We start from the raw sequence: 22,448 nt of genomic DNA on the forward strand, positions 1-22,448 counted from the left end.
TGCCCGGGGGCCCCATGGGTTGTCAGTCCACCCCTGATGCAGATCTTGACCTTTCCTTAAAAATTCCCGCTTAGGAACGCCTCCTCTCTCACACCATGCCACCGTATTGGTCAGTAAAGACACCCAGGGAGAAAAGAAGCTTATCCTATAGAGAGAGTAGGGCAAAGCATGCCCTCTAGTAGACTGGCAAATAAATACCGCGGCCCCTGTGAATGATCTAATGATTTTTTGCTGCATTAACTTCCATCATATGATTAGTTTTAAACAACATGTGTTCACGTTAGAGTTAGAATAAAAAGAACTAAGTAGGTCCTCAATGAAAAGCACTATAGCTTTTCTAAAATGTTCACCAACGAAGCACTGAATGTAGCGATGATTTAAAGTGACAGTTAAAATTAAACTGGTTATTCAGGACACCAGACAACCCAAGTGATAAAATCCCGCAGAGCTGTGTTCCAGTAAGAAATAAAAAGGATATGAAAAACAGCATAAAAGATTACCACACCAGCTCTTCGCACTTCGTATTCCACATTAAAAACCTGCTCGTCTGGATTTTTATAGCTCTCCTTTTACAGAATTAACAATAGGAAGTAGGAGGATTCTGACGGCTCTAAAAATTTATGCCGCTATTCTAAGGTGCAGCTGGAGGCAAAACTGATTATTCCAGAAAATAAATGGCGGCCGACTCATTTGCCATCTGCTGCCAGAGGTAAAGCTGGCAATCACATCACAGCGACGTACCTCCCGCAAGTCGTTGTCTAATCCGAGGTGCTCAGAGTGCTGCCGCTGGCGGTCCTTTCTCCTTTGCGCCGTAGCGTTCCGGCTGACCCAGCGACTGTGGAGACAAGCCAAAAAAAATCAACGGGGGGAAATTCATTTGCATTATTCATTTCACAATATGGGCTTAATTTTGCTATAAAACAATAATCTAGATGGAATATTTTGTTATTTACATGTACTACCAAAAAGAAGGTACAGCGCTGATGTGAATGAAACAAATTGTGAGTGAACAATACAGTAATGAAAAATAATCAGTGACTGAATAAATAAATTAGATATTGATAAAAATAGTTCATAAAAATATCCAAAAGTGAATGTACTGATCCTTCACCAATCAAGAATTAAGTATAAGTGACAAAAAATGGCAAATATAAAACAGTGAAAAAAAGAGTCCAATGGTAAAAAAGGCAAAATTCTTATTTCTTAATCTTCCACCAAGTATAACACCCGTGTGATGGTATTCCAATCTGCTTACCAGATTAACCGACCGTGATTACGGTCAGATAAAGCCCAGAGATCTTTTAGAGTCCTCTCAAGTGGACTAAATGACAACAGGTTATACAGATCATCTACTGCTCCAAAGCTCCAGATGGAATAGGGATACGAAGTCTTGTTCTTCCCCAGCCTGTGACTGGACAGTGAAAGAAGCAGCAAACTAATTTGCTGCTTCTTTCACTGTCCAGTCACAGGCTGGGGAAGAACAAGACTTCGTATCCCTATTCCATCTGGAGCTTTGGAGCAGTAGATGATCTGTATAACCTGTTGTCATTTAGTCCACTTGAGAGGACTCTAAAAGATCTCTGGGCTTTATCTGACCGTAATCACGGTCGGTTAATCTGGTAAGCAGATTGGAATACCATCACACGGGTGTTATACTTGGTGGAAGATTAAGAAATAAGAATTTTGCCTTTTTTACCATTGGACTCTTTTTTTCACTGTTTTATATTTGCCATTTTTTGTCACTTATACTTAATTCTTGATTGGTGAAGGATCAGTACATTCACTTTTGGATATTTTTATGAACTATTTTTATCAATATCTAATTTATTTATTCAGTCACTGATTATTTTTCATTACTGTATTGTTCACTCACAATTTGTTTCATTCACATCAGCGCTGTACCTTCTTTTTGGTTGTAATTTTTTTGCTTTGGGTATTTAGAGCAATAGGTACCAGCTGCTTTTGTCACTTATTATTTTCACAATTTTTCATCACGTATTAGCGCAGTGTTTTTCTTTGGTCTTTTCCTTAGGATTTTTTTTACATTTATTTACATGTACTGTTTTTTTTTTTTTTTAACAGCTGGTTTATTCAGTCCTCTTAATTGTTAAAAGCTAAGGGCCAGATTCATGTACAATTCCGGCGGCGTAACGTATCCCATTTACGTTACACCGCCGCAAGTTTTCAGCGCACATGCTTGATTCACAAAGCACTTGCCTGTAAACTTGCGGCGGCGTAGCGTAAATCCGTCCGGCGCAAGCCCGCCTAATTCAAATGGGGCGTGTATCATTTAAATTAGGCGCGTTCCCGCGCCAAACGTACTGCGCATGCTCCGTTTTGTAATTTCCCGCCGTGCTTTGCGCGAAATGACGTCGCACCGACGTAATTTTTTGAACGGCGACGTGCGTTACGTCCTTTCCTATTCCCAGACGACTTATGAAAAAAAAAAATAATAATTTAAATTCGACGCGGGAACGACGGCCATACTTTAACATGGCTGGTCTAAATATAAGCCATGAAATAGCAGCCGTAACTTTACGACGGGAAAAGCCGACTAGCGACGACGTAAGAGAATGCGACGAGCGCGCGTAGCTTCGTGGATCGCCGTAAACAGCTAATTAGCATACCCGACGTGGAAAACGACGCAAACTCCACCCAGCGGGCGCCGAAGTATTACACCTACGATCCGAAGGCGTACGAAGCCGTACGCCTGTCGGATCGAAGCCTAAAGCCGTTGTATCTTGGTTTGACAATTCAAACTAAAGATACGACGCGGCAAATTTGAAAATACGGCGGAGTATCAGTAGATAAGCCGGCGTATTTCGACTGTGAATCTGGCCCTAAGCTTTTATTACAAAAAATAAGAAAATTAAAAACGTTTTTTTTTTTGTATTTTAACTTAAATTTTTCAGCCGTTTCCCATCACTCATTTTATCTGCTTAAAAGTGGTTGTAAACCCTTACATATACCCAGTGAAGGGGCTACCCTCCGGTAATGCACACAGATTAAAACAACTCTTCCTACATAAGTTGTACCTGTATATCTGCAGTCTTCTCTTCTCTACATCAGTTTAAAGTGCTAAATTATAAAGCTTGCCTGAGAGTTCAGAAAAAAGGGGACGGAGAACTGAAGTTACACTCTGCAGAGCTCAGTGAGAAGTGCTCTGAGAACCCCCCCCCCCCCTCCCCTCACACAACTCTCAGGAACAGAGCTGAGGCTGTAAATCGGCAGGTGGTCACTCCGGTCCCTTTTTTTCTCTTGGTGTCGGGATAAATTGTCAAAAGTGTTAATGATGATAGCAGAGGAATGAAGTAGCAGTGAGAAATGACACTTAGTGCTCCTAACAGACAAGTACACAGTATAGAGGGATATGCTTTGTTCAAATTTCATGTCTGAGATTTACAACCACTTTAATCTCTCTTAAAAGCAAAGTATCTCCTTATGGAAAAGTACATAACCTCCTCCCCCAAGACCCCTTTCACACTAGAGCGGTTTGCAGGCGCTATATTGCGCTAAAAATAGCGCCTGCAAACCGACCCTAAACAGCCGCTGCTGTGTCTCCAGTGTGAAAGCCCTCGGGGCTTTCACACTGGAGCGGTGCGCTAGCAGGATGGTATAAAAAGTCCTGCTAGCCGCATCTTTGGAGCGGTGTGTATACCACTCCCGCCCATTGAAATCAATGGGACACCGCAGCTACAATGCCAGCAATGCGCCTCTGCAGAGGTGCTTTGCGATTTTTAACCCTTTCTCGGCCTCTAGTGGGGGTAATTGCTCTGCTAGTGGCTGAAAAGCACAGCGCAATTGGCGGTAAAGCGGCGCTATTTTTACCGCGGACGCACCTCCTGCCCCAGTGTGAAAGGGGCCTTATTCCCCTCCATCCCAAACACTGTCACATGATGGATGGGAGCAGATAATTATTTAACTCTGTGTAAGCTCTGACACAGAAAAGAAGCTTACAAAAAGGGATTAGACTTGGGCACAGAGGCAAACAGAGCGACAGTGGCTTGGTGGTGGTGGGGGGGCTGCCACGAGAACCTATCATTTTGCCCTGAATGGACAAACCCACAGATAACTCAATGGATGATTTAAACACCCTGGATAAACCCATAGCAAGCCTTTGGAGGGCTGACCCATTTCCAGGTTGCTCCATGTGCACTTTAGAGGTGGGAGGATGCAATAAAAAGAAAAGAAAACCATATTTTACTTGTTGTTTATTGGTCCGTTCATGAGAACATCAGCCTGCAGCTTAGGAAAAAAGCCTTGCTCGTATTTCCCTTGCCCGATCTTCATATCCAGCAAGTGCGGGTGTATGGCTGTGTGATCAATCTTCATCAGACGCTGCTCGATGGACATACCTGGAACACAGATCAAATAGAAGGTTTTAGACATAATCCTGCAGTCCCAGCAAATCTTGGTGCAACCGAACGATTCATTTTTTTTTACACATGTGTGGAAAATGAACTAAACTGAAACTACACATTCAGAACTTCTCACGGTCTCTGCCCCTTTCCAAGCAATAATGCTTGAGGCCGGGTTCACACTTGTACGACAATCGTCCGACATTGGGAGCTCATGTCTCATGACGTGTGAAAATCAATGTTTCCCTACGAGAGCCGTCTTACCTGGTCCGACACAAGTCCAGATGACACAGGTCCTCCCCCTCTTTATATACGTTGACAGGCTTCGAGTCTTTGTTGATGGGCCAATGGTACCTGCTTTTGCTTATGCTTATGCTTATGCTTTGACGGATTGCGCTTGCTCAGCAGCGATCGATTTGTTGATCTCCACTGAGCAACCGGATGACAGGTCCATCTCTGCTCACTGTGCAGAGACGGACATGTCAGAGCCCCGCTGTCCTCTATGGGAGATTGGATTAAAACGGATCCGCCTGTTTTCATCCAATTCAATGGACGGATGAAAAAATAAGGTTTCCTCCATCTGGATTTGGCGGACTGTCTCAGATAGCGGCGGATGTCAGCGGACATGTCACAGCTGACATACGTCGCTCCAGAGAGGTGAATGAAGCATCCGATCAGGTCCGCCTGAAAAATGGACAGGTGGACCTGATCAGACAGCATGTACGAAAGGGGCCTTCAGGTGCTTTGCACTCCCATAGACTTGTATGCAGTGGCAAACAATTCTGATGCAGGCGTCAATGCTGCTAAAGCTAATAATTAAAGTCTTACTAAACCCAGGACCCTGAATTCACTATATCTGGTCTCCCACATTACATGGAAATGCAATAGTTTTAAAAACTGCTAAATAACACCCCCCCCCCCCCACCTGCAATTACAGTTGTCTTGTGACTTCCATCAGTGTCTGGTTAAAGCTTATAGGATGAATTTTAAATTCTGTTCTGACTGTCCTATGAGGCTGCGGGACCCCTGACCCCTTGTCTTAACAGTGGCGATTGGCCCTATTCTGGTCACATGCACTCTCCCAAGAAAAACAAAAAAGCCCTTGTAATACACACCAAGCTGAGCGTGTGCAGCTTGTCCCCTAGCTTCAGTTCCATCAGGAGATGGTTTGGGGACTGTAGAAGAAGGGGAGGATCAAAGAAGACAGGATCAAACAGCCTTTTTACACAATACAGTGAGGACAACGAGCATGCTTTACTGCATATACAGACTGATTTTACTGTTGTGGGTTTAGTAACACTTTAAGCACATGCAAGTGCAGACTTTCTAAAAGTCAGTATTTGCATATGCTTAGTCCCAATCCCCTGTTCTCAACACACAAAACCTGTGTTATTCAGCAAATACTATTATGTGGGGAAGGTGCTATGGGTGGGGTAGGGGGTTAGGATGGCGCCTGCTCTGTTGGAGAATTTCATCAGGCTCTGAATCAAAGAACATGGGACCAGGGGCGGACTGACCATTCGGGCACTGCCCGACGGCCCCATGCCATTAGGGGGGCCCCCCCCATCAGGTTTTCCAGCCTCAGTAAAACCAGGAACAGTATGTAAAAATCAGTGTTTTTTTAAAAAAAATCCCAAGATTATAGCTGCCCCGCCTCTCCTGTACCTTTTCAGTGTGTGTGTATACTGTGTATGTAGCCCCATAATCTATTGCCTGGGGGCCCCATAATCTCCTATTGCCCGGGGGCCCCATGAGTTGTCAGTTCGCCCCTGCATGGGACCAAAAAGTACCATCCATCTGACAGTCTATGAAGCACAAAAATAAGGGATTGTAGTCAGTACAGGAAAAGGGGCCATATAAAAGCAGCAGCCAACTTTTCATTTTTACTTTTGGATGCAGTGAGGAGGGGTTGGGACCACTGATAGAATTTTACTCCCGTGTTCCTGATAATGTCTTTCTGTCCTAGCAGTGAGAGAGGGAAACAGGAAGCAAGAAGAATCTCCCAAGAAGAGTTATCGGACAGCACAACAACTCAGAAGTTCCATCCATTCCCCACTTTATTTAAAACAAAGTAAAGCTTGGGCTGCAGCGGAGCTTTAAATGCATAAATGAGAGCTGCTGCTCAAGGCAAATTGATGATGGCATTTATTTTCTTTACACAGGTCATCAAAAGTATTGAAATGATTGCCAAAGGCAAGTCTATCATCTCCAATATTCCTATTCTAAAACAAATCAGTGAATTTAGGCTGCAGTTATGTGAGAAATGTCAAAGTGAAAACACGGACACAAACTCATGCAAGTGGCAGAAAAATCAAACCGTGAGTTATTTTAATTTCCAATAAACACAATTACTAGCCGTCTGGTTGACTTTTACATAGAGTTCATGGGGTTTGGGGGCTTCAATGTCAACAGCAGTTAATCTGAGCAGAGCTAAATAATCTGTAAAGAAGAAACAATTAAATGGCATGGTTAATGGGCATATTGGCACACATCCATTCCCCTTTACATTGTAGATATTTGACATAATGTAGTCAAAGTTTTACAATGGAGTTAGTGAATTTACCTTCACAGCTTAAAGCAGAGGTTTACCCTAATAACATGTATATCTGACCAACTTCCTTATATTCGTAACAAGTACAGTCCGCAATTTGTTTTTTTTTATGCTTTACGTACCTTGTAATCCATCTTTTCAATCTACTTCTCCCCGGAGAGTAGGCGTTTCTATACATAGGGGGATTGTCATCTGGGAGGTCGCCCAGATGACTGACGTCTGTTCCCCCCGGCGGATAAGGCCCCGCCCCCCGTATTGCGTAGGCGCGTACGAGTTGCGGGGTTTCCGAAAGAAGCCGAACATGCAGAGATGTGAGTCGGTTGTATACGGCGCCTGCGCTCTGCATGTTCGGCTTCTTTTGGAAACCCCGTAACTCATGCGCGGCTACGCAATACGGGGGGGCGGGGCCTTATCCGCCGGGGGGAACAGACGTCAGTCATCTGCGCGACCTACCAGATGACAATCCCCCTAGGCATAAAAAACGCCTACTCCTGTGGGGAGAAGTAGATTGAAAAGATGGATTACAAGGCACGCAAAGAATAAAAAAAAAAAAAATTGCGGACTGTACTTGTTACGAATATAAGGAAGTTGGTCAGATACACATGTTATTAGGGTGAACCTCCGCTTTAAGAATATGTGGAATACCTTAGTTTAGGGCTTCTCCAACAATCTCATTGTTTCCCCCTCATGCACATACCACCTACCTTTCTATTGGTCCCCAAATTATAGCAACTCGAGGGTGGGGTCTGGAAAAAGGAACCCCTGTGTGATAGATCCTTGAGGGTGGGATATATTACAGCTGTGGCCAGAATGGATAGCAGTAGGTCATTCTCCTAAGTATGGGATGGTGCTTTGGCCTAGTGAGTGTCTTTCTCTTCGGCTGGACATAGGAGTTTTTTTTGTTCAAGCAGTGGGTTGAACGAAACAAAAAATGACTTAAAGGGGTTGTAAAAGTAAATGTTTTTTCACCTTAATGCATCCTATGCGTTAAGGTGAAAAAACATCCGACGGTATTGGCCCCCCCCCGAACCCCCGTTTTACTTACCTGACCACTTGAAAGTCCCGCGCACGTCCACGTGATCCTCTTCGGTTCCCAGCCTGGCCGTTGATTGACTAGGCTGGACGGATTGATAGCAGCACAGCGGATGATGTGGCGCGCAAGGGGGCGGGGCCGAGTGATACAGTCGGCGGCTGTGCCCGCCGCTTTATGACGGGAGCGCGCTCGCAAAAGCTTTCCACCATGCGAGCTTGCTCGCATGAAGGTGGAAAGCTTTTGTGAGGAGGAGCCGAGACAGCTGTCGAGGGACCCCAGAAGATGGGGTTAGGGGACACTCTGTGCAAAACGAGCTGCACAGTGGAGGTAAGTATAACATGTTTGTTATTTAAAAAAAAATAAAAAAATCTATATGGATGGGGAATCCTCCGTGCTGTGCTTTTGTATTCTGACAGTGGAGAGACTTCCACGCTTTCAGAATACACTGATCAGTGCTTCCGACTATAGCTAGCAGTGCTGATTGAGCAGCAAAAATCCAACAGGGAGGTACTGTATTTGCTGGCGTATAAGACAACGTTCTACACTTAAAAAAAAAAAAAAAAAAAAAAAAAAAGGGGTCGTCTTATACGCCGGGTCAGCTGCTCGGATGCCTGCTGGATGTGCGGTAATACGGTATTTAGCTTTGGCTACATACAGTATATACCGCTTAGCCAATCCCAGTGAGAAATGTATTCAAATTAATACAAAGCCTGCTCTGATCGGAGTAACAACCTCTGCCAATCTGAGCAGGCTACATACAGTAGCCCGCTCGGATTGGCTTTGAGAGTCAGAGAGGCGTGGGCTGATGAAGTCACAGCCTCTGCCAATCCAAGCAGGCTTTATATTAATTAATAGAATACATTGCATGCTGTAATTGGCTCCAGCAAGAAGGAAGAATATGGCTCCAGCAAGAATGAAGAAGAAAATAGCTCCAGAAGGAAGAAATATGAAGTGTCGGAAGCCTCGGAAGGGGGGGTCGTCTTATACGGTGAGTACAGGCAAAAAAATCGTAAAAAGCGGTAAAATTAGGGGGTCGTCTTATACGCCGGCAAATGCGGTAAACCTGCATGGTTTAGGAGAAATTTGCCCTGCATGCAGCCGCTAACATCAGTGGCGCATGCGCTCTGAAGGCCCGGCGTATCTTGCCAGAACTTCAGAGCTCCTTGCCGAAACAGAGGGCTCCCATGTGCATGCACGGGAGTGACGTCATCGCGGCTTTGGCCGCCCACAGCACTGAAGCCTGCAAACTCGAAAGAAGCACAGAGAACATGTCAGCCCCCTCAGCAGTGACAGAGCGCTGCTGTGGGGGCTTTGTTCTAAGGTAAGCATTTCATAATGTGCTAGTATGCGAATCATACTGGCACATTATGCTATTGTCTTGCAGGGTTTTTTGTTTTTAGCGGTTTACTAACACTGTAATTGAAAAAATGCAAAGTGTTCTCTGAATGGTGCCCATGCTGAGCAGACGACCTCCTGCTTATAGCAAGCAGCAGAGTAGCTGCTCAGCACAGAACCTGGAAAGTAGTGGTAATAACTGTAGTAGCGGTGCCTACTACAGTGATTTCCAGCTTCCACAGGGATCCCACAGGTATGAAACATACAAACCTACATTATAAAACAAAATGTATTCAAAGACCTTTATAGTTTACGCCAAGAAAACTATTTGAGGTCAGTGTGCCTTTAAAGTAGAGGGCCTGAAGCGCCACTTTCTGATGACACTCGCTGGCTGAGAGGCTTTGCAGGTAAGCGGATGAACAAGTTATTACACAAACACACAATGTCTCCACCCTACAGAGTAAGGGATAGTATGTGCGCCCTGAGGCTATGTGGAATTCCAGTCCAACAAGAGGCTTGAATGGAGCTTTCAGAGTCAACTCGTCCAGATCACTGACTGACTAATCTGTTCCCACTCTAAGCTACGCATTTCTCACATAATCAGTTTGCCACACTTCTATGGAGAGCGAGAAGGACAATCCTATTTCCAGATCAAGCTGGAAAATGTCCAATACCAAAAAGTCCCAGGAAATTCTTACAGGAAAAGCATGAATTGTTGCTTTATAATGTATTTAAAGCTAAAAGAAAAGAAAAAAAAAAAAAAAAAAAGGTCCAGGTGTCCAGAAACCAGGTGTAATACTCAACTGCGTTCTCCTTTTGTATCTGGTGCTCTAGGTTGTGGGTGGTCCCTTAGCATCACCACACACAATGCAGGACTATTGGTACCCCTTGCATTGATTGTATGGTTTGCAACCACTGGCTGGAACACCAAAGAGAAGGGGCTGCAGCATGGGAGGAAGCCCTCTGAAACAGGGAATAAGATATTAGACCTTATTTCTGTACCTTTCAATTTACCAGGGATTAAATGGCCTTTCCTCTTCAATCCGTCCAAATATCACTACGTTGATACCACGACAACAATTTCTAGAATTCTGTATGCTCATATCCTGCCCTTGTGAGTATCTCACCGTTTTTGCCAAAGGCTTGCACAGAACTTAAAGAGGAACTGCAGTCTCCTCACCTAGTTTGTAATAAAAACATCTTTGCCATTCTGAAGCTTCCCTACAACCACTTTGCATTTTTTATATATACTGTGATTTTGTACCAAATATGCTGCAGAAATTTCCCTTCACCGAGTCCAGCTGCAACCATTTTAAAGTGGAGGTTCACCCGAAAAGTTAATTTTTAACCTTAGATTGAGGCTCATTTTGTCAAGGGGAATCGGGTAGTTTTTTTTTAAAATCGAAGCTGTACTTACCGTTTTAGAGAGCGATCTTCTCCGCCGCTTCCGGGTATGGGCTGCGGGACTGGGCGTTCCTATTTGATTGACAGGCTTCCGACGGTCGCATACATCGCGTCACGATTTTCCGAAAGTAGCCGAACATCGGTGCGCAGGCGCCGTATAGAGCCGCACCGACGTTCGACTTCTTTCGGCTACTCGTGACGCGATGGATGCGACCGTCGGAAGCCTGTCAATCAAATAGGAACGCCCAGTCCCGCAGACCATACCCGGAAGCAGCAGAGAAGATCGCTCTCTAAAATGGTAAGTACTGCTTCGATTTTAAAAAAAACTACCCGATTCCCCTTGACAAAATGAGCATCAATCTAAGGTTAAAATTTTTTTTTCGGGTGAACTCCCGCTTTAACTGTGGGCAGCTGAAGCTGCTGCCTGTGCACTTCCTGGATTTACACAGACTCACACCTACAGCTCTGTAGCTCTCATTGACCCTCTTATGACTCACCCCCCCTCCCTTCCTGGCAAACGCTCACAAGAGTTAGAGGAAGAGCTGTGCATGATGTCATAAACCTAGGCTAATGACCAAACAAGTAACAGGAAGTGGGCTGTATAATGTATTTACTGACAGAATTATTATTTTTTTACTATCCCAAAAACAAGAGCAGAAGATTTAATAGATGGAAAGTTAAAAAAAAAAAAAAACAAAAAAAAAAAACACACACACCACACACACACACACCACTGAAGGTCCACTTTAAAGTAAAAAACATGAGGCATCCGCTGCTCTGTCCTTATGTTCAGAGGCAAAGTCATGGGAAAACAATGCCAATGAATAACATCGTCCTAGATATCCTTCATAGCAGGATTTCATATTACTTCTTATATTGTGAGCGTGCCAACTCATAAAAGACCAATTCCAGGTTGCCCCCTTCCCAGTTTTCAACCCCCATAACCCTGGAACATTCCGCATGATTTGTTTTCTATTTACTTTTTTGCATATAAAAACTTTTTTTTCAGTGGATGTTAGGTCTAGATTGCATGACATCACAAGTGCTTTCTTCTACCATCAGTAGTGGGGCTCCTGTCCCCGGCAGAGGATAAGGACACCGTTCCCTGTTGCATTCTCTTGTCAGTTCAGGGCTGCCTGATGACACACCCACAAGAGGTGTGTCCTTGATGCCCTGGGCTCACAAGAAGTAGGCTGTGCATCATTCAACCTTGAAGTCGGCCATACACATACAGGGGTATTGGGGATGCAAAATGTATTTTCCCCAGCATAGAAAATTATTACACTCTTGGTGTGAGAAAGTTATGGTATTACCCGTCTCACGCCATCTCCAGAGCAGAACCAGGTAGGATTAGGTGCAATAAAAAATGTGCACATCTAAAAATATATGAACTTTTCCGTTCTATCCCCTGTAATTCAGCCTTCCAGGGAATCTGACCATTGATTTTCTTTCTCCTTGTACAATTAGCATAATAACAATAGTGATTACATGTAACATTGGCTGAACACTTACTGGCTTCCTTTAAGGTGGTACATGACTGGTAGGTAGAAGTGCGAATTGCTGGAGCTCTGACATTGTACAAGCGGATCTTCTCGATGCGAGAATCAAAAACTCGAAGCAGAGGTTCCTTCTCTTCCCATAAAGACATGATCTTATAGTCGATAAACGTGGCAAACATCTGTGTCTCAATGAACCTGGAGAGGAATGGGAGGTAGGGCTCTGGCTGGTCTGACAAGAAAGAAGCCTACAATAGAAAAAGTATATAAATAAAAGTATTCAAGTGCAACTAAAACTTAAAATACAAATTACATGGACCTATAGCAACATAAGAACTGAACAATTTAATATCCTATTTCCTAGGCAGCATGGTGGGACAGGTTTCCCTCCCTAGTCTGAAAGCAACGCTAGCAAAGAGACAGCAGGGGCTTTTCTGGAAATTAGTGCTGTCATTTACAAAAAAAAATAACCACACACAGCCTGGCCAAAGGATCACATAGTGTCATACACTTATCATTGAGCATTCATAAAAGCTGTTCTAGTTTTGACTGTCCTATCATCCTGGACCACAAACCTTCCTTACAGTGCTATACGTTTTCTGCTGCACCATTGGCATGGTTATATCTCCTTCGTCCTCTCCATAAAATTATCAGAAAGTTGTGCTTAAATTACTATAGGCAACACCATTTCCCCCCCCATTTTGGATGGAGTAAGGGAGGGTTATAGCTCCTGTCAGTTTATTTTTTACCATCCCTGTCCCATTGCAGAGATTTCCCTTCACTTCCTGCCCCATAGCCAAACAGGAAGTGAGAGGAAATCTATGCAAATTAAGGGAATCCATTCCCCCCCACCCCAAGAAATAGTGTCCCAGCTCAAAAATTTCAGGGTGGGTCTTAGACAGAAGGGTGTGTGGCCTTGACAGGAAGGGGTGGGTCATATTTAAATTAGGGGGTGCACAAGTTTAGTCAGGCCTAGGGCAGCACAAAACCTAAATACACTACTGGCTCAAGGTTTGCACCCTGGACTTTTATTATAACTCGACAAGAAATCACTGCAATGGTTAGGGGAAATCCTTTAGGACTAGACTACCATCACTGTCCTGTCTATTATAGTTCCAGTGACCTACCAAAGGTTCCATCCCATCCCCACACAGTCAAAAACAAAAAGTTTTGGATAGAGTTCATTTTTAAACTGGCCCCCTCACTAGCATAAAATATTTGTATCACTTGCCCCTGTAAAATTACCTTCTAACGCGAGACAAAATTATTTACATGTCCTTTACCTTTAGGTCCATCGTAAGTGAAAAAACATGGCTTACTTTGTCAAAGTTCTGCATCTGTTCTCGGTTAGTCAGCCAAGATTCCATGTCATGAGCAGCCTGAATGACGAATGCCTCGTAGTCCGAGAACATCTGCGTAAATCGGTTGGCGAACACTTCCCGGATCTGCACATTGAGTTTGTAATCCCTCAGCTCCTGCTCAGCACATTGGAGCTTGTGCTCATCCTCAGGGTCTGTCAGAGGGACACTGATACTGATCTTGTCCATCTTTATCCCCGTCCTTTTGGTGAGAGCCTCGAGACGGGCCATGGTTTCATTGCCCTTCAGCAGCTCGTACATGTTTATATTGTGGCTGGAGATATTGCCATTCTTCTTATCGTTCACCAGGTCATCCAGTACCAGGCTCTTTAGCTTGGTGGCACTCTCGCTACAGTGCAAATTTCCCTCTGGCGGTATGCCATAGTGCAAGAGAACCTCTGAGATTTCCTGAATAAATTCCAATTTGTTGGGGAACTGTGGGAACTCCTCCGGTAGTTCTATGAAGTGGTTATCAATGTCCACAAAACACAAGTTAGCCTAAAATGATAAGGAGATAAAACTGAAATTAGCATCAAAGTTGCTTATAAGAACAAAACTTGACGTTGAAAATTTCAAGACTATTCTCCAGGACTTCAGTTGAACAAAAATCTTCCCATAAGATTTATATGTGCATTTAATGCAAGTTATTTACCTGTAAAAGCCTCCCTTGTGTGGACATTACAAACAATACAAAACCCCTGAGTTTGCTGCTGGGTGCCGCCATCTTGGATGTGATGTCAGCAGACTCAGAGCCGTTACTCAAGTGACTTTCTATAGTATTCTTCTTCACTCCTCCTGCAGAAACTACATAAACATTTATAGTATGTAGGTAGGTTGGTGAGGAGATGGGCAGAGGAGCTGGGCCAACACAAAGAGTAATAAGACACTCCTAGCAGACGAAAGGTCTATAAAATGCAAGGAGAGGAGGGGGCTGCGCTAGGGAATGGACTGGAAAGTTATAGGGTCTCTTTAAAGCCGACATGACAGCTCACTGGAATATGCAGGTAGGTCACTCACCTGCTTTGTATATGTCTCTCCCCCACCAACTTCAGCACTGTGCACCTGGAAGCTAGTGGAGATAAATGGAGTAGTGATGTCTATTATACCGATTTCCAGCTTCCAGGAGGCGATTGGCTAGTTATGGTATATAGAGAGACACTGGTCCAAGCTGGACCAATGTAACTGCAAAAATATCTATACCTGCAATTCATCTTTAAAATTACACATTATAAGAGTCCATCTTTATTAGGTAAGCACAAATCACCATAAGCATGCCATGCAGTGATCTAATGCCCGCTAATCAAACCGGCTTAAGAGCCGTCAGCTCTGACGCCATCTTGCCCTCATCAGCTCCACTGTAATTAGCCACCCATCTGTCAGCTCCATTAATAATGTACCATGCATCTGCATTTTGCACAAAATTGGGGGCTCCACTTTCTCTTGACACAAATGAGAATTTATTAAAAAACAGACACTGATCAAAATTAATTACCAGTGATGTCAAAATGGACCAGGGCCTAATTCAGCTTCTGTCATACTTCAATAAAACATGGATAAGACTGACTGGTAGACCAACATTCTTTGACCAGGGACGACACCAAGAGCGGTGGCAACTTGGTAGAGAATCAGTTCTGCTTCCATTGTTGCAGTACAGCCAAGATAAAGAATGAGAACTACACATATGGCCTTGTGCATTTGCACCAGGTAAAACAAGGGAGGCCACGTTATTTCAGTAAAAATACACATTTTAAAAAGTTATTCATGTAAAAACTCATAAGAATAATTTGTTACATAACATTTTTACTAGCGTGCCGTTTTTACTGTATCTAGTGCAGAGTAGAGCTGCACGATTCTGGCTAAAATGAGAATCACAATTTTTTTTGCTTTGAAGATAGATCACGATTCTCCAACGATTCTCGCGGCTTATCACCTTTTGTTCCCCACAGCACATGATGGGGAACAAAAGGTGTCCGACACTTATGGACATGTCAAATGCTGAAGAGGTGGGAGCACTGGAATAAAGTTAGAATAGAAGACCGTGTCCCAAAAAATAAATAAAAAAAAAGAGAAAAGTAGCTCTCACACCTCTCAACCACTCCCTTGAAGAAAGCAGAGGAAGGAGGGGGTCATGACCTGTCATATGTCCCAAGGGTTAGGTGGTACACAGGGTTCCCACCAATGTAGTTTGAGGGGCTCATGTATGCTGGTTTTACTGTATATGGAGGAAATTGGATTGCCCATTTTCTTTATAGTTAATAAATCCTGAATTAGGTTCTGGAGCTCTGAGGCTTGTAGAAGTTTTACGCTTTAACCCTGGGTCCACATTTTTGCCAGCCACCAGCATCCTTATGGTACAGGTGTGTACAGCCCTCTTAGCATGTGTGATCCACTCTTGCCAGGAGTCCATGTGGTTGAGAGGGAGTAGCAAGTGTGTCTTTGTACTGATTAGGCCATTAAGTATGGGTCAATGTGGAAACTGATAAAGGGCCTGAATAAATCTAGAAAGCCAGGAGGCTGAAAGAGCTTACTTGGTATAATGCTGTGAAGGAAACCCTGGTGTAAAAAGGAACTTTTTTCTTTTTAATAAATGTGGGCAGAATACCCTTACATGTAATAAACATGGGCAGAACGCCTTTAAATGAAGCTGGCGAGTGTTTGAATACTCTATACTTAAAGTGGTTGTAAACCCTTGCATATTGTTGTGCAGAGTATTGAAACCATGTGCTGGAAGCTTGTTGTATATGGCAATATGCTTTGCTTTTATGGAGGAATATCAGAATATGTCTTTTCATCATAGAACAGGAAGAGAACAAACGAGCGCACAGAGCAAAAACAGTACTTCCTCCCATTACATCATATCATGAACTATACACTATAATACTACAGCGCCACCTGCTGCATAGACAGGTATAATGCGTGCAGTATTGTCATTTTATTAGCAGCAATGCGGTTGTGCTTTCCAAGTTCAACACATAAGTGAAATATCTGGCCTCACAGATTAAACAAATCCTCCTACATAGGTTGAACCTGTCCATCTGCAGTCTTCTCTACATTGGTTCAAAGTGTGATTTTATAAGCTTGTCTGAAAGGGGTCCGGAGAGCTGAAGTTACATAATGTAGAGTTCAGTGAGCCAAGCTGATTGGAGGGAAGGGAAGGACAGGGACAGAGCTGAGGTCACTCAACTGGAACTCCCCCTCCCGTCACCATGTTTCTCTTGGTGTCAGGAAACCTTGTCAGAAGTAATTCATGCTGATAGAGGAACAAAGTGACACTTAGTGCTTTTAATTGAGACAAGTACACACTATAAAAAGGAATATTCAGAGTATGTATGTATGTATGTATGTATGTATGTATGTATGTATGTATGTATGTATGTATGTATGTATGTATGTATGTATGTATGTATGTATGTATGTATACACACACACACATAATTGCTGCCACTCAGAGTGGTTACCTGTGACTGATCGGCCTTGGAAGGGGATAGCCCCATTAAAAGCAGACTGTCACCCACAGCTAATTGCAGGGAACACCCGCTGGGTATCCCACATGTAATCATTAATGGCCCCATTTTCAAGTGCGACCGAGGCTTAAAAAAGTCCAGACAAGTAATTGCAGCACACTTCTATTCTTTATATAGTCCATAGAGGATACATACTAAACAGCAAGTTGCAGTTATGTGTTTATTATCCTGCATCATCTGCAGAAAGGAAGGAAAGGACAGGAAGAGTGCTGCAACTACTGCACTGAGATATATATATATATATATATATATATATATATATATATATATATATATATATATATATATATATATATATATATATATATATATATATATATATATATACACACACACACACACACACACACACACACACACACACACACATACATACACACACACATTCTATACTATTGGGGATTTGGTGCTATACCTTACTTGGGTTATCCACAACTACAAAAACGAATGAGGTACTTTAAGCTATTAGAGTATTAATACTGAGCCAGTAAAAGATCCCACTAGTGTTTTGTAAATCTTCACACATTAAATAGAATATGTTAAACCAAAACGTGAACTTTTTATAGTATTAATTACTTTTAACGTTTTACACAATTCAATAACAGAGAATGGATGCTTAATGTACAAAGGTTACACGCACCCTTTAAATGAGAAATACCATTCAGAGGACAGTCGGTAATGAAGACCGCATTGGGGAGGGTTCACATGTCTGCAGCAATCAGAGTATCTTGCATGGCGACTGTTCTTTTATGTGTCATCGCCATGCTTCACAGGCCCATTTTGCTTTCACATTGCATGCATATTACTCCGTGTAAGAGAAGGAGATCTTAGTCTAGAGAGCCCCGGGGGGTAACAGCGCTCTTCTCTCGCTCTTCAAAAGCAGCTGGAAATTAAAGACAGTGCTCAGAGATAAGCAAACCTCAGAGTTGTACGATATCTAATCATTGCCAATGTGGTGTATGAACATATCAGGGTTATATATAAATCTGCAAAGGCAAAACCATGGCTAGGAAATCTTGCTACCGCATATCCACAGAAAAGTATGAGATGCCAAAGGGTGACCATTATACTACTTCTGGGGGTCCGTCCTCTGAGGGTGATGGGGTGGAACTTGGGAAGGTAGAAGGAAGGTAGAATTAAAGTGTGCCCCTGTACACCCAAGCCCCTTCTCGTTTCAGAATCGTAAACCTCTGGGGTCTACTGCAATTACAGCCATCCAACTAAATTATTTTTGCTTTGCGATGTCTGACAGGACGCACAGTGGCGCACATGCTGAACAAGTCGTGGTACATGAACACTGTGCGTGTCTAGCTCTGAACATGTCCCCTGTGTCATTGAAACAGCTCACCTGACACATCGCATAAAGCGAATGGCACTCAGGATTCCAGACAAGCCACAACCTGACCTTGCCAGGAGATCTGTGGATGATGTTGGACTGAATGCTGAATGCCAAGCAACCATCAAAACCTGTAATCTGAAACTAGCAAGTTCCATAAAATAAAATGTTCACGCGGATGTATGGAGAGACAGTCAAATCTTCTTTTAGTTCTGATGACCTGGCGGTCTCTAAGAAATTCTCTTAATTTGCAGGATTTCCTCTCACTTTGTTTGGCTATGGGACAGGAAGTGATGGGAAATCTCTGCAATGGGACATTGCGATGGCAAAACAATAAACAAAAAAAAAAAAAAAAAAAAAAATCTGATCCATTACTCTATCCAAGATGAAAAAAAAAAAAAAAAAAAAAAAAAGTTTTGCTTAGTTTTATAGTTAGCAGTGAATGCCATATGCCAACTGTTTAAACTATCATTTGTTTTTCTTTGTAAAGTAACTCTTGCAGCTGCACATCCTACAGCAAGAAGAATTTGAGTCCTGTTATGCATTTTAAAAGCGGATGTGCCATGAAAAAAAAAAAATATTAAAAGCCAGCAGCTACAAATACTGCAGCTGCTGACTTTTAATATTAGGACACTTACCTGTCCTGGAGTCCAGCGCCGTCCACAGCATAGGACGAGCGATCGCTTGTCACTCTGCTGTTCCCGCAGCCATCCTCAGTGAGGGAACCAGGAAGTGAAGCGCTCCGGCTTCACTACCCGGTTCCCTACGGCGCATGCGCGAGTTGCGCCGCTGATTGGCTCCCGCTGTGCTCTGGAAGCCGAGTGTTCCCAGAGCACAACGGGGGGAGGACGGGAGGTGACGTTCTGCCCGCAGTTTACCCTAAACTGTGTGGCTCGAAGTGGGTGCAAATACCTGTCTTTAGACTCGTATCTGCACCCCCCTCCCCCTGAAAGGTGTCAAATGTGACACCGGAGGGGGGGGAGGGTTCCGATCAGCGCGAGTTCCACTTTAGGGTGGAGGTCCGCTTTAAGAGGGACTCCAGGAAAAAAAAAAAAAGCAAGGGGATTTAGCCTGGATGGCCAAGAAGGGAGGGGGGGGGGGCTGGGAACGAGCATGTGTACCCAACCAGGCAACGTGCCCTCAATATGGGGAATTCCCGACCCTGCAAAGCATCTTGCTGACAAGTGTAAGTGCATCTTCCCCACAACCTTGGCCAGTGGTTGTGGGGACTTATTTGACCCCCTAGATACCAGCCATACCCGTGAAAGTATGGAGTACACAGTACCACTGCTCATTCACAGAAAAATGTATTTGAGCAGTACTACAAAGAAGAGTGGGCAATATTGCAAAGTCTAGATGTGCAAACTTAGTGGAGGTCTATCCCAACAGACTAAAGGCTGTTTAAAGGCTATTAAAGGCTATTTAAAAAAAAAACAAAAAAAAAAACACCTACACACACAAAACATGTTATACTTACCTCCGCTGTGCAGTTGGTTTTGCACAGAGTGGCACCTATCCTCCTCTTCTGGGGTCCCTCTACAGCGCTCCGGGCCCCTCCTCTTCTCAAGTGCCCTAGAGAAGCGATCTCCTTCGTTAACACCCGTACAGGCGTGCTCCTGTGTCCTGCTGCTGCATCCGTAGACACACAGCAGGACTCGGCTCTGCCCCCACATCATTGGGTTGGATTGACAGCAGTGGGAGCAAATGGCTACGCTGCTATCAATCTATTCAATTCAGGACAAGAGATACCGGCTGGAGCTGGCGTGCTCGCTGCTGTCGTGGGAATAACGGGGCTCAGGTAAGTATAAGGGGGGCTCGGGGCACTGCTGCAGCACAGGAGGTTTTTCACCTCTAAGCTGGCCAGAACCACCTCTGGAGGGAGTCTATGCCACATTTTCACAGCTCTTACTGTGAAGAAACCTTTCCGTATTTGGAGATGAAATGTATTTTCCTCCAGACGTAAAGAGAGCCCCCATGTCCTCTGTGAGGACCTTAAAGTTAATAACTTAACACAAAGTCATCTATATGGACCACTTGTATTTGTACATGTTGATCATATCCCCCCTTATTCTCCTCTTCTCAAGACAGAATAAATTCAGTTCAGCGAAGCGTTCCTCATAGTTTCCCCATTTCAAGCACAGCTGTTTTTTCAGTATGTTTCCTATCCAATATGTGCTACAAGAGTTCATCCAGTCTTAAGTAAATTTTGCGTGGATATATGGTTTTTATCTTTGTGTTCTTTTAAAATCTTTTAAAACTACCAATTTTAGGCTTACAGAATGGACTCTGATTATTGTACACGATTATCTATGTATTTTTATTATGTGGCTAGATTTATATTTTTCTTAATATTTAAACTTTGTGTAGCACTGACGAAAACCGGAGTCGTCCAGTCTGCCAGCCAACATCCTGGAAATTTAGGGGGATCCTCTTGATCTGAAACTACAGTGGTCCATATCCCAGTAAATTTAAATTTGTTTAGTTTCTGCATAGCAAAATGTATACACATATTGTAAAAGGTGTTTATGAATTTTATCAACGGTCTCTAAATGTTTCCAAAAATCTAGCTCAGAATAGATAGATATTCCATGTCCCCTAGGCACATCTTGCCATACGCTGTCTTACGACGCCCCAGCTGAGAGATCTTTCTGTCTCACTACAAACACAAGCTAGCGGAGCCAAAAAAGAGCTGGCAGTAAGAGGGGATGAATCATCCTCCCCCCATCCACACAAGAATACAAATGAGAGGCTCCTTACATAATCCATACGATATACAGCCTTCAGCCCACCTAATACAGGCGGCTGTGATTACTCACTACTGGCAGCACAATAGTCCTAATTTTATATATATATATATATATATATATATATATATATATATATATATATATATATATATATATATATATATATATATATATATATATATATATATATTTTTTTTTTTTTTTCATGACCATGAAAATTGTAGATTCACACTATACATAACAAAAAAGTGTGAAACAACTGAAAATATATTTCATATTCTAGGTTCTTCAAAGTAGCCACCTTTTGCTTTGATTACTGCTTGGCACACTCTTGGCATTCTCTTGATGAGCTTCAAGAGGTAGTCACCTGGCGCAGCACCCCATCACTCTCCTTCTTGGTCAAATAGCCCTTACACAGCCTGGAGGTGTGTTTGGGGTCATTGTCCTGTTGAAAAATAAATGATGGTCCAACTAAACGCAAACCGGATGGAATAGCATGCCGCTGCAAGATGCTGTGGTAGCCATGCGGGTTCAGTATGCCTTCAATTGTGAATAAATCCCCAACAGTGTCACCAGCAAAGCACCCCCACACCATCACACCTCCTCCTCCATGCTTCATGGTGGGAACCAGGCATGTAGAGTCCATCTGTTCACCTTTTCTGCGTCGCACAAAGACACGGGGGTTGGAACCAAAGATCTCAAGTTTGGACTCATCAGACCAAAGCACAGATTTCCACTGGTCTAATGTCCATTCCTTGTGTTCTTTCGCCCAAACAAGTCTCTTCTGCTTGTTGCCTTTCTTTAGCAGTGGTTTCCTAGCAGATATTCTACCATGAATCCTGATTCACACAGTCTCCTCTTACCAGTTCTAGAGATGTGTCTGCTGCAAAAGGTGGCTACTTTGAAGAACCTAGAATATAAAATATATTTTCAGTTGTTTCACACTTTTTTGTTATGTATAATTCCACATGTGTTCATTCATAGTTTTGATGCCTTCAGTGTGAATCTACAATTTTCATAGTCCTGAAAATAAAGAAAACTCTTTGAATGAGAAGGTGTGTCCAAACTTTTGGTCTGCAATATAACACACACACACACACACACACACACACACACACACACCTTTCCAATTTTTTTTTCTCCTTTTATTTGAGAATCCTTGTAAAAGTATTACAGAAATGTAATTAAAGCCGTTGTATAGTCTTTTTTTAGTCTTTGTTTTTTCTATTACCTACAGGTCAGCCTATACCAAGGCTTACCTGTAGGTAAAAAAATATATATCTCCTAAACCTTTACGATTTAGGAG

The 22,448-nt window shown here is 43.1% G+C and overlaps 1 protein-coding gene across 3 annotated transcripts in view; it reads right to left on the minus strand.

The window, feature by feature from the left end:
• The window catches only part of DENND5B (DENN domain containing 5B), a 160,031-nt gene that overhangs the window by 64,874 nt on the left and 72,709 nt on the right, over positions 1-22,448 (minus strand). For all 3 annotated transcript variants that reach the window (XM_040345751.1, XM_040345750.1, XM_040345749.1), the window contains 4 exons: positions 13,497-14,033; positions 12,194-12,425; positions 4,205-4,355; positions 742-835 (listed from right to left, as the gene is read on the minus strand). In XM_040345751.1, the coding sequence (XP_040201685.1) occupies positions 742-835; positions 4,205-4,355; positions 12,194-12,425; positions 13,497-14,033 (1,014 nt within the window). The remainder of the gene's footprint in view (positions 1-741; positions 836-4,204; positions 4,356-12,193; positions 12,426-13,496; positions 14,034-22,448) is intronic.

Source organism: Rana temporaria, chromosome 3 (assembly GCF_905171775.1).
Source record: "Rana temporaria chromosome 3, aRanTem1.1, whole genome shotgun sequence".
NCBI classification, from domain to species: domain Eukaryota; kingdom Metazoa; phylum Chordata; class Amphibia; order Anura; family Ranidae; genus Rana; species Rana temporaria.